The 13,909-nt window shown below is 41.9% G+C and overlaps 2 protein-coding genes across 9 annotated transcripts in view; one reads left to right on the top strand and one right to left on the bottom strand.

Moving 5' to 3' along the window:
- Positions 1-13,909, bottom strand: part of Odf2l (outer dense fiber of sperm tails 2 like) — a 97,302-nt gene that overhangs the window by 55,158 nt on the left and 28,235 nt on the right. The gene's annotated exons all lie outside the window — the stretch shown is intronic.
- The window catches only part of LOC102919505 (calcium-activated chloride channel regulator 2), a 28,408-nt gene that overhangs the window by 4,672 nt on the left and 9,827 nt on the right, over positions 1-13,909 (top strand). The window contains exons 4-11 of one of the 2 annotated variants that reach the window (XM_042280048.2): positions 777-885; positions 2,181-2,340; positions 4,821-5,048; positions 5,128-5,169; positions 6,353-6,583; positions 8,213-8,390; positions 9,342-9,448; positions 12,298-12,522. In XM_042280048.2, coding sequence (XP_042135982.1) covers positions 777-885; positions 2,181-2,340; positions 4,821-5,048; positions 5,128-5,169; positions 6,353-6,583; positions 8,213-8,390; positions 9,342-9,448; positions 12,298-12,522 — 1,280 coding nt within the window. The remainder of the gene's footprint in view (positions 1-776; positions 886-2,180; positions 2,341-4,820; positions 5,049-5,127; positions 5,170-6,352; positions 6,584-8,212; positions 8,391-9,341; positions 9,449-12,297; positions 12,523-13,909) is intronic. The other variant, XM_006984745.4, reaches the window with a different exon arrangement.

Genomic DNA, 13,909 nt, shown 5'->3' with positions numbered 1-13,909 from the left:
ATTACTCTCAGCTGTGGCTGTTTCCTCCCAAGATGCAAACATTGCACAATGTGCCACAGCCTGGCTCAGTCAGCAGGCAGTCCCCGAGTTACAGAACCTAAACTAATTCAGAAAAAGGGAATGTGTGCTTTGGTTAGACAAGGGTGTTGACCTGGAAAGCTTCCATAGAGAACAATTAACTGCGGAGCTGACCTTGGAAAGAAATCTAAGATTAGAGAGGACAAGATAAAACTGTGAAGGATTTGATGTTAAGAATGAGAATTTCCAAGAACAAGGGATAGAGAAAGGGTAAAGGAGAAAGGAGCATCCAGGCAGGAGTGGGGATGCTGTGATTTTTTCAGACTCTTCCTTCTTCCCTGGTTTCAGTCATTGATGTAGACTAGGGAACGGCCCACAGGAGAGCAACTAAACTTAGAAAAGTTATTTGATTGCAAAGATGTACTTCTTCTTCCCTCTAAGTCCTTAATCTACTGGGCTGCTTGCATGAAGCTAAGGAAAAACTTGTTAGACAGCTTCAGGGGGAGGAGAAGGTGGGACTCCTTGCCACTGCTGCCAAGTGGATGATGCCTCACAGTCCTGGGAGCAAACATTTTCCTGCTGCCTTTTCTATGATGGCAGAGGATGAGGTAGGAGAAGAGGGAGGAAAAGGACCAAAAATCTGACTTCAACTCTTTGGGACAAGAGTGTAGTCAGGTGATACTGCATCTACGTTGATTAGCAAGGCCCATTTGCTGAGATTTTAGGCACTCAGAAAGCCAAAACTCTCTCTTCTACAGGCAGGGTGTTCGTCCATGAATGGGCCCATCTCCGCTGGGGTGTGTTTGATGAATATAACCACGACAAGCCATTCTACATGAATGGGCGGAATGAAATTCAAGTCACAAGGTCAGTGTTTTCTCTCATGTTTAAAATTCACTACTGATTGAATACATTGAAAATTTCAAAAACTAGAAGGGCTTTAGAATAATTTTTACAGTAAGTGGCTGCACACACTGACATTTGCTGCTATAACCTCAGCACTAGAGAGACAGAGGCAGAATGTGTGCTACAAATTCAAGGTCAGCCTGGTCCACACTGTGGGGTCCAGGTCAGCCAGGGCTACACAGCGAGACTTTTTCACAAAAGGCTAAAAACTAAAATGATAGATAAGAAAATAGGCATTTTTATCTTGATTTAGCTATTATGTTATTAAAAAATAAATAAAAATAAGTTAATGGCAAGTAAATATTAGTAAGGAATAAATTCTTCTTTTTTATCCTTACTTTTTATTGAATTTTAAGATGGACAAATATTTATGTGATTTAAATATGAACAATGGAAAGTCGTGTTCCTCAGCATCTCGCTGGCCACCGTCTTCATTCTGCTTCCTCCGTGAACTATAAACAGTTATGTTCTTCACCATCTACCACTGTCTCCTTTCTATTTCTAGGAACAATATTGATTCAGTTCTTATTTATTTTGCCTCATCAAGAAAATTCAAATAAATATGAATATATATTTCCTCCCCCTTTTAAAAATAATTAGTGATCCATTGTGTGGTTACGCCATAACTTATTCAATCAGTCCCCTCTTGTTGGACATGGAGATTAATAGCAACGTTTTTTGGTTGTCATTATCACTGTCCCTCACAGCATCATACATGTGCTATTTCATATTTATGCATGGAAATCTATATATCTAAAAAGTCTTCCAAGAATTCTGGGTCAGAGAGCATCCTCAGCTGGTAGACATGCGTCATCAGTATCACTTCTAAATGGCACCATTTCTCACTCAGATAGCAATGTTCAGAATATTTTAGTAAAGACGGAATATTTCCAAAGTTGTCCATTACAAGTTCACTCTCCTTACATCCAATGGAGCACTGGCTCAGTATGTTGCTGCCCCTGTCCTTCCTTGGTCCTCCCTCTCCTAGAGTCCCTCTGAGCTCCGTCCTGCTTTGTCTCACTCTGGTTGCTAAAGGTTTTGGCAATAAAAACTCCCTTGTCCAAATTCAAGGCTATAAAATAAAACAGAGAGACTGTATTTCTAAGTTAATAAATTTCTGTAAGAGAACATTTAAAAATTTTTATACGTATCTACTGAGCTATAATCCTTGAAACAAACTATTAGAAAAGATAATCAAGAAAAAAACATATTTCTAAAAATACCCAATTCCTAGTTTCTCATTCCATTTTTTTTAGGTGTTCATCTGACATCACTGGAGTTTTTGTGTGTGAAAAGGGCCTTTGTCCCCAGGAAGGCTGTATCATTAGTAAGCTTTTCAGAGAAGGATGCACATTCCTCTACAACAGCACCCAGAATGCAACTGGATCAATAATGTTCATGCAAAGTTTATCTTCGGTAAGTATGTCCTTGGAATGACAAACTCCTACAGGCTGCCATGTCTTTCTAAGACACACAGATATGCTTGATGTAGGTAAATATCAGAATAATTAAGAGTCACTATACTAGAGTGTGTGGGGGGGGGGCTACAGTTAATTTAGTCTTTCTCCTACATATTAAAAACAAAAAGAACAAAATCTGTCTCCTCCAAATGATAATAAATACAGATTGCTTTTAAAAGCAAAAATCCACTTTCCAGGGAGAGTATTTAAAAAGAGGACTTTTGAGGCCACAAAACAAGCTGCCCATGTGGTGGCATTCCTTTCTTGTCTCATTTCATAGGAAGAGGTATGAGGCTTGCAAGAATGATGGAACAAATAACTGTATTCCTCTCACTTAAGGCTCTCTTTCTTTTGTTTTGAGAAAATCTAGAACTTCAAAAGATAAGCAAGCTAGCCCAGGAAAGTGAACTGATCCTCAGCTTTGCACCTAAGTCTGGTTAACTAGTATTTCATATAACTCTAAAAAGATGAATGTGTAACTCCATTTTAAACCTGATATTTGCCAGGCAGTGGTGGTGCATGCCTTTAATCGCAGCACTTGGGAGGCAGAGCCAGGCAGATCTTTGTGAGTTCGAGGCCAGCCTGGGCTACAGAGTGAGTTCCAGGAAAGGCACAAAGCTACACAGAGAAACCCTGTCTTGAAAAACAAAAACAAAACAAAACAAACAAACAAAACCCTGATATTTAAGAGTAATCTATTACAGAATTTCTCTCTGGCCAGTTCATTTTCTTTAAGAAGGATGTCACACACATGACAAACTGTCCCAACTGTCACCAGAACCTTGCACTAGGAGAAAGCATAAAGTTAGAAAGGAAGCACTATTGGTGAAATTATTAAGGCCACTCCACATAGTTAAAAGGAAGATTTATTTAGTGGGTGACTTACAAATGAAGGGATAGGTAGATTGCCGGGGTCTGGGGAAGGTGTATCGCAGTCCAGCGGTGTTCTCTGGCACTCTGCTCAGTCAACCTCCACTGTCCAGGGTCCAGGAACAGAGAGAGTGCTCGCCCATCCGGGTCTCAGGTCTCCAGATGCCTCCCTTGGCCCTGCCTCGTAGGTGTGACAGTTGCCCGAGTCTCAGTGGGGGTTGGAACTTCCAGATCCAAGCTGGAATAGCTACCCACTACAAGGCAGTTGGCTAGTTGACAGGTTTAATGGGACCAGCCTGTGTGGCTTCATTTGTCTATTGCACTTTCCAAAGACCTGAAAGTCATTATCTGTAAATCTTCTCTCTGCTAGGCTGGGAGTGTGGTAGGTACATGTCTTCCTGGAGTATTCTCCCTGTTCCATGGCTGACTGATCGTGCTTACATTGGATCTGTCTTTCTCTATCTGTCCCCTTTCCCTCTCCCTCCCTCTTCTTTCTCCTTCCCCCACTCCCATCTTTTCTTCCTTTTTTCCTTCATTTTTCTAGCTTGTTTCTTCAGTCTGCTTTTAATCGATGGTAGGAATCCTTTGCAACATGAACTTGACTGTTTCTAGTTCTTGCCTTTATCCATTCCGTTTTCTAATTTATAACTTTTATACCTGGCCTGAACCCAGTTTTAGATATTTGACCCATGTTATTTGTGAGTAGATAAAATCTTGGTAACCCTTTGCAAAAGCCTACTGGAATATATCCAGTCACAAAAATTTCAAAATCCCCTTGCTACAGTCACGAAATGTAGGGGTAAAAAGCACTAAAAGAAGCAGCACCGGTGTGCTCCGGACCCTACCCCACTGAAAAACCAAGCGGGTGTTACCCAGCTAAGCTTCCTCCTCTGTGGAGTCAGAGATGGGACCAGGGAACCTATAAAGTTCTTTCAAACTCTAAGCTCCCGTGCCTCTAATCTTTGTTCTTTGTAGGGCTGGAGCCACTGAGAATAGACAGGCATTCCCCTGCAGTGCCACAACTATAACTTGAAAGGGGGGATGCTTGCAAAGGTTGATTACCATTAAATGATTTACATTTAGATTTCTAAATGGGAAAAGGGTTTCAGGAAGTAGATTTAAGTTGTTTTGCCCTCATCTTACCCTCACAGAGATCAATATTTGAACTAGATCAGTATATGTTGACTGATCCGTGGAATAATTGCAGTGTCACATAATGGAATTCCACAGAATGGGCTGGCCAGGATAACATCTCTCAGGGTGTTTCTTCAACACAGTATCATGCAAGGGAGGAGAAGGAGTTGTTCTGTTTAAGACTGAAGTATATATACACAGTCTGCTCTGTTTTCTCAACGCAAACAAACTTCTACAAGAGATTGCTTCTGTGACCACAGGGTGCTACTACTTCAAGCAAAAGGTGTCAAGGGTTGTTTGCAAACTCGCTGCTGCCACTTTTGAGAAAAGGAAGCCATGATCTTGCTGCCAGCTCTGTCCTCCTTTTCCCTGTGGCCTAGGGAGGACACAAGTGTCTCTGGTCTGGGAAGGATGCTTTTTGTTCTTTTCCAGGTGGTTGAATTCTGTAATGCAAGCACCCACAACCGTGAAGCCCCAAACCTACAGAACCAAGTGTGCAGCCTCAGAAGTACCTGGGACGTAATCACAGGCTCCTCTGACCTTAATCACAGCCTCCCCATGAGTGGGGTTGAGCTTCCTCCTCCTCCCACGTTTTCCCTCATGCAGGCTGGGGACAAAGTCCTCTGCTTAGTGATGGACGTGTCCAGGAAGATGGCAGAGGTAATGCACTGGTTCCTAAGGACCGAAAACCACTCTTTAGTTTCCCCTATCAGGTTTTAGCTCTGTTTTTTTTTTCCAGTGTATGAAGCATGAAGGCACAAAAGGTTTTGAAGAGTCCAAGGTATCTTATTTTCTTGGGAAATGGGTAGGGCAAACTCAGAATGAGGCTCAGAAATTATGGTGACATAAGTGAAATCCACACAGAGTCCCTAACCCCATTAGCAACCCAATGTTGCCGCTAATTGTAACATTTCTCCCCCAAGACCCTTTTTTAAAACCTAGATACAGTTTAAAGCTGTTGCCTAGCCACACTCTAGTGACTCTTAGAGGCTGTAATTGGGAAAGACAGCACAACCACCATGATGAAAACAAAAGCTATTGAATTCCTACTCAGTCCCTGTGCTCTGTGACGAAAGGAACCAAAGCTACAAAGAAGTAATGTTTTCCATGCCCACATAATTACAAAAGGATGAGGCAGAATTCAAGGACCATGTCTCACCCACCATACTAACCCTCTTCCAAGCTTGTAAGAAAAGTAATATTTGGGGTGGAGGGCACTAAATTAAAATGTTGTCTAGTATGAGGTATCTATGAGACATTAGATTGGTGATGGGTCCTGAGAAGTGTGAGAGGTGGGACTGAATAACAAGGGAGATATCAAGAAGCAGAGGTCACAGCCATCTATGAGCAGCTGCTCACTCCCTTACCTCCCTTCAGAGCCATCAAAAAAGTGACCTTAATGAATTAGTGGTAGCATTATCCCTATCCTTGATTAGTGCATGTCATGTACATATCAAAGGCAATCCTTTAGCAACTATAATAACCAATAAACATAATATTATGCTCACTCTATAGATAAAGTGCCCAGCCTCAAGTGGCCACCATAGCAGAGGGATGGACACTGGTGTTGCAGACTACCACACCTCTCTATTACCAGATCCCTTTGTAATATTTCTGTTCACTTGGACTGAGCTAAAAAAGAATCAGTTACAAACCTGTTGTCAATTGACATCATACATTGTTAAATTCTGAGTTGGAGTGAAATGCTGAGAGTATGTCATCTTAATTGTGTATAGTTCCTCAGCACTCTCTCCTGCACATCCAACACACAATTAGCTGAATTGTGTGTTGAGTACACAATTAACTGAAAAAAAATGTTCTAGCACTATGCCACACTTTACAACGCACAGAACTGCAGTGTCTGTAAAGAATGCACAGACACTTTTGCTAATTGAATCCTTCATCATCGTGGGTCTACCAATCAAATGTCACTTTCTCCTTTTCTGTCTCTTTTGTGGACCCAGGCAGACAGACTCCTTCGACTGCAACAAGCAGCTGAATTGTACTTAATGCAGGTTGTTGAAGTTCATACTTTTGTGGGCATTGTCACTTTTGATAGCAAAGGAGCAATCAGAGCCCAGCTGCAACAAATTAACAGTGCCGATGACCGGAAGCTGCTGGTTTCCTATCTGCCCACCACCGCGTCCACGGAAGAAGGAGTGGACACCTGTGCAGGCATTAAAAGGGGTTTCGAGGTAGAGGCCCCTAAGCTCAGTTGCCGTCACTACCTGCTTTTTCATTTTGAATCTCAGGCTTGGGGCTTTTTTGTTTTTGTTTGTTTGTTTGTTTGTTTGTTTTTGGAAACGGGGTGTTCTCTTGTAGCATGGTCATAGCATCCTCAGCTGTTAGAGAGGAATGATGAATCATTCCTAAAGTCAGGACCCGTTTCTTACTCCCATTGCACTCCCTCAGCTTAACAAAGCAACCAACATAAGAATGAATTAAGAGCTGCTTGTTGAAAGAATGAGTAGATAAAAAAGTACAATGAACTTGGCTAACGGACTTAAGCACCATCTAGAGTCTTTCCAAACTATCCCTGTTTACTCTGAAGTGGCCCCAGCTGTGGCAATTGTTATCCTTGTATGTTTCAAGGCAAAATGAGCATTTTTGGTCTCTGCCTACAGACATGCCAGATTTCAAAGATAAGAACCAAGAGGGTCTGAGAAGATAAATAAGTTAATATTCACATAGATGAGTGGTGGTATTGTGTTCCCCAAAATATTGTGCACCCTAACAAACTTATCTGGGGTCAGAGAACAGATCAGCCACTAGACAGACATAGAGGCCAGAAAATGGTGGCACTCACACCTTTAATCCTATCATTTGGGAGGTAGAGATCCATCTGGATCTCTGTGAGTTTAAAGCCACACTGGAAACAGCCAGGCATGGTGACTCACGCCTTTAATCCCAGGAAGTGAGCCTTTAATCCCAGGAAGTGATGGCAGAAAGCAGAAAGGTATATAAGGCGTGACGACCAGGAACTAGAGCTGGTTAAGCTTTGAGACTTTTGAGCAGCAGTTCAGCTGAGATGCATTTGGAGACTTCCAGTCTGAGGAAACAGGATCAGCTGAGGAATTGGCGAGGCGAGGTGGCTGTGGCTTGTTCTGCTTCTCTGATCTTCCAGCGTTCACCCCAATAACTCGCCCCTTGGTTTGTTTTTATTAATAAGAACCATTTAAGATTCATGCTACATAGACATGTGGACCCCCACACCAGTGCATACACACACACACACACACACACACACACACACAAGACCAGATGTATGCTTCAGAATTGGCAGAACTGATCTAAATCAGCATCTGATAGAAAGCAAGACATCAGCTAGCACTGTTGCCGCCCCTAGGCGACAATTGTTCAACATGAGCTGCCCACTGACACTGCTTGATTGAAAAACAGGAGGTGGCAATGGAGCTCAGTGGCAGAGTGAATGGGACTTTAGATTCAGTCTCAGGCATGCCAAGTAACAAAGACAAACCCATGATGCCCGCATTTCACGTCTTGTGGTTCTGATGTCACTGATCTGGGGTGTAGCTAAGGTGGAGAACCACTGCTCTCAGCCCTCTTACTGGTCACTGGCTGGATCTCACAGGCAAGGGTCTCATATCATAATTGTACAATATCTTCTCCGAGGCAAAGTCTGTACAACTGTGCTGTGATAGAGTGAGGTGAGGATCAACTGGGAGGTGGTCATAGAACATAGGGGACCTTGAAGAGCTGTAGGTAACACTGGTAGCAATTGTACATGAGAATGAATTCCTCTATTAAGTCAGACAATTTAAATCACATTTCCTTCTAAGTAACGGGTGGCTATCTATGTTCAGGTCATTGAGAAGAGGAACGGAAGAGCCGATGGCTCTGTCATGATACTGGTGACCAGTGGGGCAGATGAACACATAAACAACTGCCTGCTCACCGCCATGAGCAGCGGATCCACCATTCACTCCATTGCCCTGGGTTCCTCTGCAGTCAGAAAACTGGAGGAGTTATCACATCTTACGGGTAAAACCTCCCAAAGTGGCGTCTTTTAGAGCATACCCTTAAAGCTGAATGCACAAAGCTCAGCTATGAAACCCAGATTACATGTCTTAATTAGGAAAAAGGTGAGAGAAAGATTTCTCTTAAAACACACAAATCATTGATCAAACTAGCTAAAAATTTTCCCAATTTTAGAATGTTTTCTCTAGATTTGGAGTTTTGTACATCTAGTGAAAATAGTATTTTTATGATTTGTTAAAGCAGCCTGAGAATACATATTTGTGAAGCTAAAATCATATTGACTAACTGTAACAACTTCTAGAGTAGACACACAAACAGCATTATAAGATACATGTCTGCTTTCTTCTAGACAAGGCAAAGAATAATTTCATCTTACATTCCATAAAAATTAATCCAACAAGCCTGGTGTGGTGGCACATGACTTTAATCCCAGTGCTCAGGAGGCAGAGGCAGGTGGATCTCTGTGAGTTCGAGGCCAGCCTGGGATACAGAGTGAGTTCTAGGATAGGCTCCAAAGCTACACAGAGAAACCCTGTCTCGAAAAGCCAAAAAAAAGTTTAATCCAACAAATTGAAAATTAAGATTTATTGAAAATTTTTAAAATGGTGTTCTCAGAATATAATTGCAAATGCACAGCAATGCATTGACTAGCATTTAATCTGCATCATTTAGGAATTATTTTGGATCTAAGACTATACCCACTGAGTATCTCCTGAGTTCTTCGACAGTGGGCAGAACACTAAAGCCTGAGGAAACAGCCATGAACTTACACTGAAAATCACCTCCCTATGGCCACTTGCCTCATAGTGGTGTGAGATGTCATTCCCAATGAGCCAAGGACTCTCCTACCAACTCCAGACCATCACACTAACGTGGACACAGTGTGTCAGAGGAGATACAATCTTTATTTTATCTATCTATCTTAATAGTTGGCATTCAAATCATGTTTTTCAGGAGGTTTAAAGTTCTTCATTCCAGATGAATCTAATCCCAACAGAATGACGGAAGCTTTCAGTAGGATCTCTTCTGGAACGGGGGACATTTTCCAGCAAAGCTTACAGGTCAGAACCTCAGTCTTCTATGTGTAGAGGGGGCAGACCAGATGGACTGTACCATCCACATTTTCTTTGAATCTGTAACTCTCTGTGTGCAGAAGGTTCTAATGAGCTTCTTGGTGTCCCTAGAGCCTAGAGTCATTTTACCTCATGTCTGTGTGGCTCATTTCCATAGTTCCTTTCTGTAATGACCATTTCAGCTTTCCAGGTCCATAAAACGACTTCTTAATGACTGAAAATGCAGCTAGAGGTAAGGTAGAGTAGGGTGGGGTTGGGTAGGGTTGGATAGGTGGGGTGGGGCAAGATCCAAAACAAAAATAAGAAACTGTGTTTTCATTTTTTCAGTTCCATTAATTTCCCCTCAGCCACACTTTGTTTCACTCTGGCTGCTTCCACATCTTTACAGTTTCTCATTTTTATGAGGAATATTAATTATTTCATAAAGTTTTAGAAATTTCTATATCTTTACCCTGCTGTGTGTGTGTGTGTGTGTGTGTGTGTGTGTGTGTGTGTATTTTATTTTGATACAGGATTTACATGGTTTAGACTGTATGTAGCCCAGGCCAGCCTTGAACTGCTGGTCTGCCTAGTTCCATCTTCTAAATATAGGAATCACAGGCATAAGTCACCAGCCTCAGTTTTAGATTGCCTCTTAATTAGCACAACTTATTAGATTTGGGGCACAAAAATGTCGTCTAATCAAGCTACCATTAATTTTTTTCAGTTTAAATACTTTAAAGAGTTTAGGCATAACTGAATAATGTTTCAAACAGAATTTCACCTGCAATTTCCTCACAGATGGTGAGTAAACCTGCCAAGTTATGCTTGATGTAAACAGTGAACTCAGTGAATTATTGTCAGGAAATATTTAACACGCAGCTGATATATGCACAGTAAAGATGGTAATAGTCCCACCACTAGAAGTCAAATACATGCCCTAAGAAACACTGTAATCAAGTGATCAAAGGTCAAAGATAAAGTGAAGATTCATAAAAGGGAAACACGCATCACAGAAGGTTTCCCAGCCTGGCAGACAGTAGACATCTGGACAGAATCTCTATAGGCCTCCAGAGATAGTCTAAGTGCTAATGAAAAACTCTGCCCACCGATAGTAATTTACCTAACAAAACTGTTCTTTAGGGTAGCCCACTAGCCCAGGCTGGCCTCAAACTCTCAGCAATCCTCCTCCATCAGCTTCCAAATGCTAGGACTACAAGCGTGCGCCATTGTGCTCAGCTAGCCAACTGAATTTTGACCAAAAAGGGCGCAAGTATACAGTGAAGAAAGAACAAACGTTTCAATAAACGTTGCTAAAAAAGACTGGATGTTCCCAGGCAGAAGAATGAAAGCAGACCCCTATCACTCAGCAATTTCAAAACCCAAGTCAACATCGATAAAGTTCTTCCTTGTAAACTTGACATAGAAGATAACATGGTAGAAATTGTGCAGCACTTGAGGATGAACAAGGGTGTTTTTGTGGGGGAGATGGGGACAGGGGATAAGATCCTCAAAGCATAAGAAATAAAGAAATAATGAAAATCAACTAATGGTGATTACATCAAACTAAAAAGAAGCTTAGCAAAGGAAACAATCAGCCCAACACAGGCAGAGGCCATGGAAGGAGGCAGCATTTAAAAACTGTGCTTCTAATGAGTGGCCAATATTCAAAATAGATGGAACTCCAAGGACTCTATAGCAAAAAGCAAAAGTATCCCAGCTTTTAAAAGTGGGCAATAAGCTGGATGTGGCAGTGCACTCCTTTAATCCCAGAACTCCAGAGGCAGAAGCAGGAGGGTCTCTGTGAGTTGCAGGCCAGCCTGGTCTACAGAGCAAGTTCCAGGACAGTCAGAGAGCTACATAGTGAGTCCATGTCTCAAAAAAAAAAAAAAAAAAAGAAAGAAAGAAAAACAATCAAAACAACAACCAAAAAACCCCAACGAGAACTGGGCAATAAACCCAAGTAGACAGTTTTTAAAAGGAGACGTACAAATAGTCAACAGATCAAGCAGATGTTTTTCAAAAAGAAACTTACAAACAGCCCATAGGTTATGAAAAGATGTTTAAAATAACTAATCATCAGAGTAATAAAGATTTAAAACCACATCGAGATATCACTTGTTCCAGGAAAAATGGCTAATGCCAAAAAGACGGAAGACGACATGCTGGTGAGAGTGTCATGCTGTTGACAGGAATGTGAGTGGAACCCTGAAGGAGAATATCATTAAGTCTCCTCACAAAACAAAAATGCAACCATCATACAATTTTTAAAACTGTTTTTTTTAATTTCTTACTAGAACTTGTAAAAACATAAAGATATAGTTATACGAATGAAAACCCTTTAAACATATCTACAAACACAATCTTCTGAGCGCTCACCATCATAACTGGCAGTGTAAAGCCAGTACTTGTTTCACGGGAGCTGCAGGAGAACAGCTGCACCACTTTTGAAGGGTGATGGAGCCGACTGGGTGTGCAGCCAGCACAAGGACAGACCAGCTGCCTGCCAGGTGCAGGCTCCTGTTTAATCCCCAGCATCACAAGAAAACAATCAAACAGATGAACAGTGAAGCCAGGCTTGGGGGCATGAAGTTATAATCCCTGTATTTAGAGATAGAAGGATCAGCAATTGAAGTTTAGCCTGAGCTACTCGAGACCTAGTCACACACAAACAAATATAATAATGCATTGTACTTGCACTAACTGTAAGAAGGTATTTTATAACTAGTTATGCAATGTACAATATTTTGCTTTGATCTATATGTGTACAATATGTATTGCCTATTCATTTTTTCATTATAAACACAAGGCAAAAAAAGGAAATGTGATGTGTTCACCAGAAACTTCCTCTTTGACAGCTTGAAAGCGTGTGCGAAACTGTGCAACCCCAGCACCAACTTTTAAACTCTGTGACGGTGGATAGCGCTGTGGGCAACGACACAATTTTTGTAGTCATGTGGCAGACCAGTGGTCCTCCTGAGATTATATTATTGGATCCTAGTGGAAGAAAATACAACACCAGTGACTTTGTCATCAATTTGGCCTTTCGGACAGCAATCATTCAGTTTCCAGGAACTGCAAAGGTCAGTGTAGAAGCCTGTTCACAACTGATGGTGCTCAGGCGAGTGTAGAGCTTGCAAGTGCGTCACATGCTTAAATGTGTTGTGTAAGGAAAGGTGCTGACATGTCAAAACATTATAAAAATATTTTTTGTGGATGTTAAAAATTTAAGAGGAGCAATCAAAGCATGTCCACAGTGTTAAGTACTAAATAAAACTGTTACGTTCACAATGGAGATCAATGTTTCTCTACAGCATTAGCAGTTTTTTTGAAACCTGTATCTTTCTTTATAAGAGATATCCAGGCTGGGCAGTGGTGGCACACGTCTTTAACCCCAGCACTTGGAAGGCAGAGGTAGCAGAATGAGTTCCAAGAAACTCTGTCTCAAAAAAACAAAAAACAAAAACAAAAAAGAAAGGAAGGGAGAGAAAGAAAGAAAGAAAGGAGGGAGGGAGGGAGGGAGGGAGGGAAGGAAGGAAGGAAGAAAAGAAAAGAAAAAAGAGATCCATATAAATATAATTTCCTATATGTTTGGGAGCAGATCTATATAGACTTTATAATATTACTAATAAAATGTGTAAATTTTTTAGTACCTACTATGTTCTGGGTCTTGCACTTAGAATAAAACGCCCTGATTAGGACTAAGCACCAGGTACCGCTAGAACTTACATAAGGATGGGAATTAGGAAGCTCCCTAGCAATGAGGACATCATCATGGAAATACAAGAGACAAGAGTCCTGAAGTAGGTATGGCATTCTGGGCACAGGAAATAGATCATGGGAAGGCTCAAAGACAAAGCGGAGCTGTTAGTAATTCAAGATGGAAGAACCTGAGAGCAGCACATGGGCGGAGAGTGTGAGTGATGGGAGGAGAGGGAAGCGGAGAGGCCCAGTAGATAAGCAACAAGGGCTGTTCAGGACAGCACCGAGAGCAGGGGCTGGACCACTGGACCTCCACAGGAGGCTGGGAGCCAGCATGAGAATCCCGCAGACCTGACTCCTCATCAAGCACTACCCTTATCTGCCCACTCCCATTATTGTGTTGTTTTAAGTCGGGGTCTTGCCGTGTTGCCCAGGTTGGTCTCAAACTCTCAGACTCAAGCATTTCTCCCACTTCAGCTTCCCAAATTGCTAAGTGCTGGGACGATACAGATGTTCCACCTGGCCCAGCTTGGCAGTGGCCACTTCACTGGATTCTGAGCTGGCGACCTCCAGTCTACCCATCAGCGGACCCTTCTGAGGCCTGCCTCCTGCTCAGAACTCTGTGGAACTTTTATGATGAAATGCCAACAATTTTGGTTGCCGCTGAGCAGTTTATGTCCGGCTTCTGCCCCAGCTCCTACCCTTCTCCAAAATACGTCCTTCTCTGTTCCTACTGAACTTTCCTGCAAATTGATTGTGCTCATCTCA

The sequence above is a fragment of the Peromyscus maniculatus genome, chromosome 6 (genome assembly GCF_049852395.1).
Source record: "Peromyscus maniculatus bairdii isolate BWxNUB_F1_BW_parent chromosome 6, HU_Pman_BW_mat_3.1, whole genome shotgun sequence".
NCBI lineage: Eukaryota > Metazoa > Chordata > Mammalia > Rodentia > Cricetidae > Peromyscus > Peromyscus maniculatus.
This window is presented reverse-complemented; position numbering and strand designations above follow the sequence as displayed.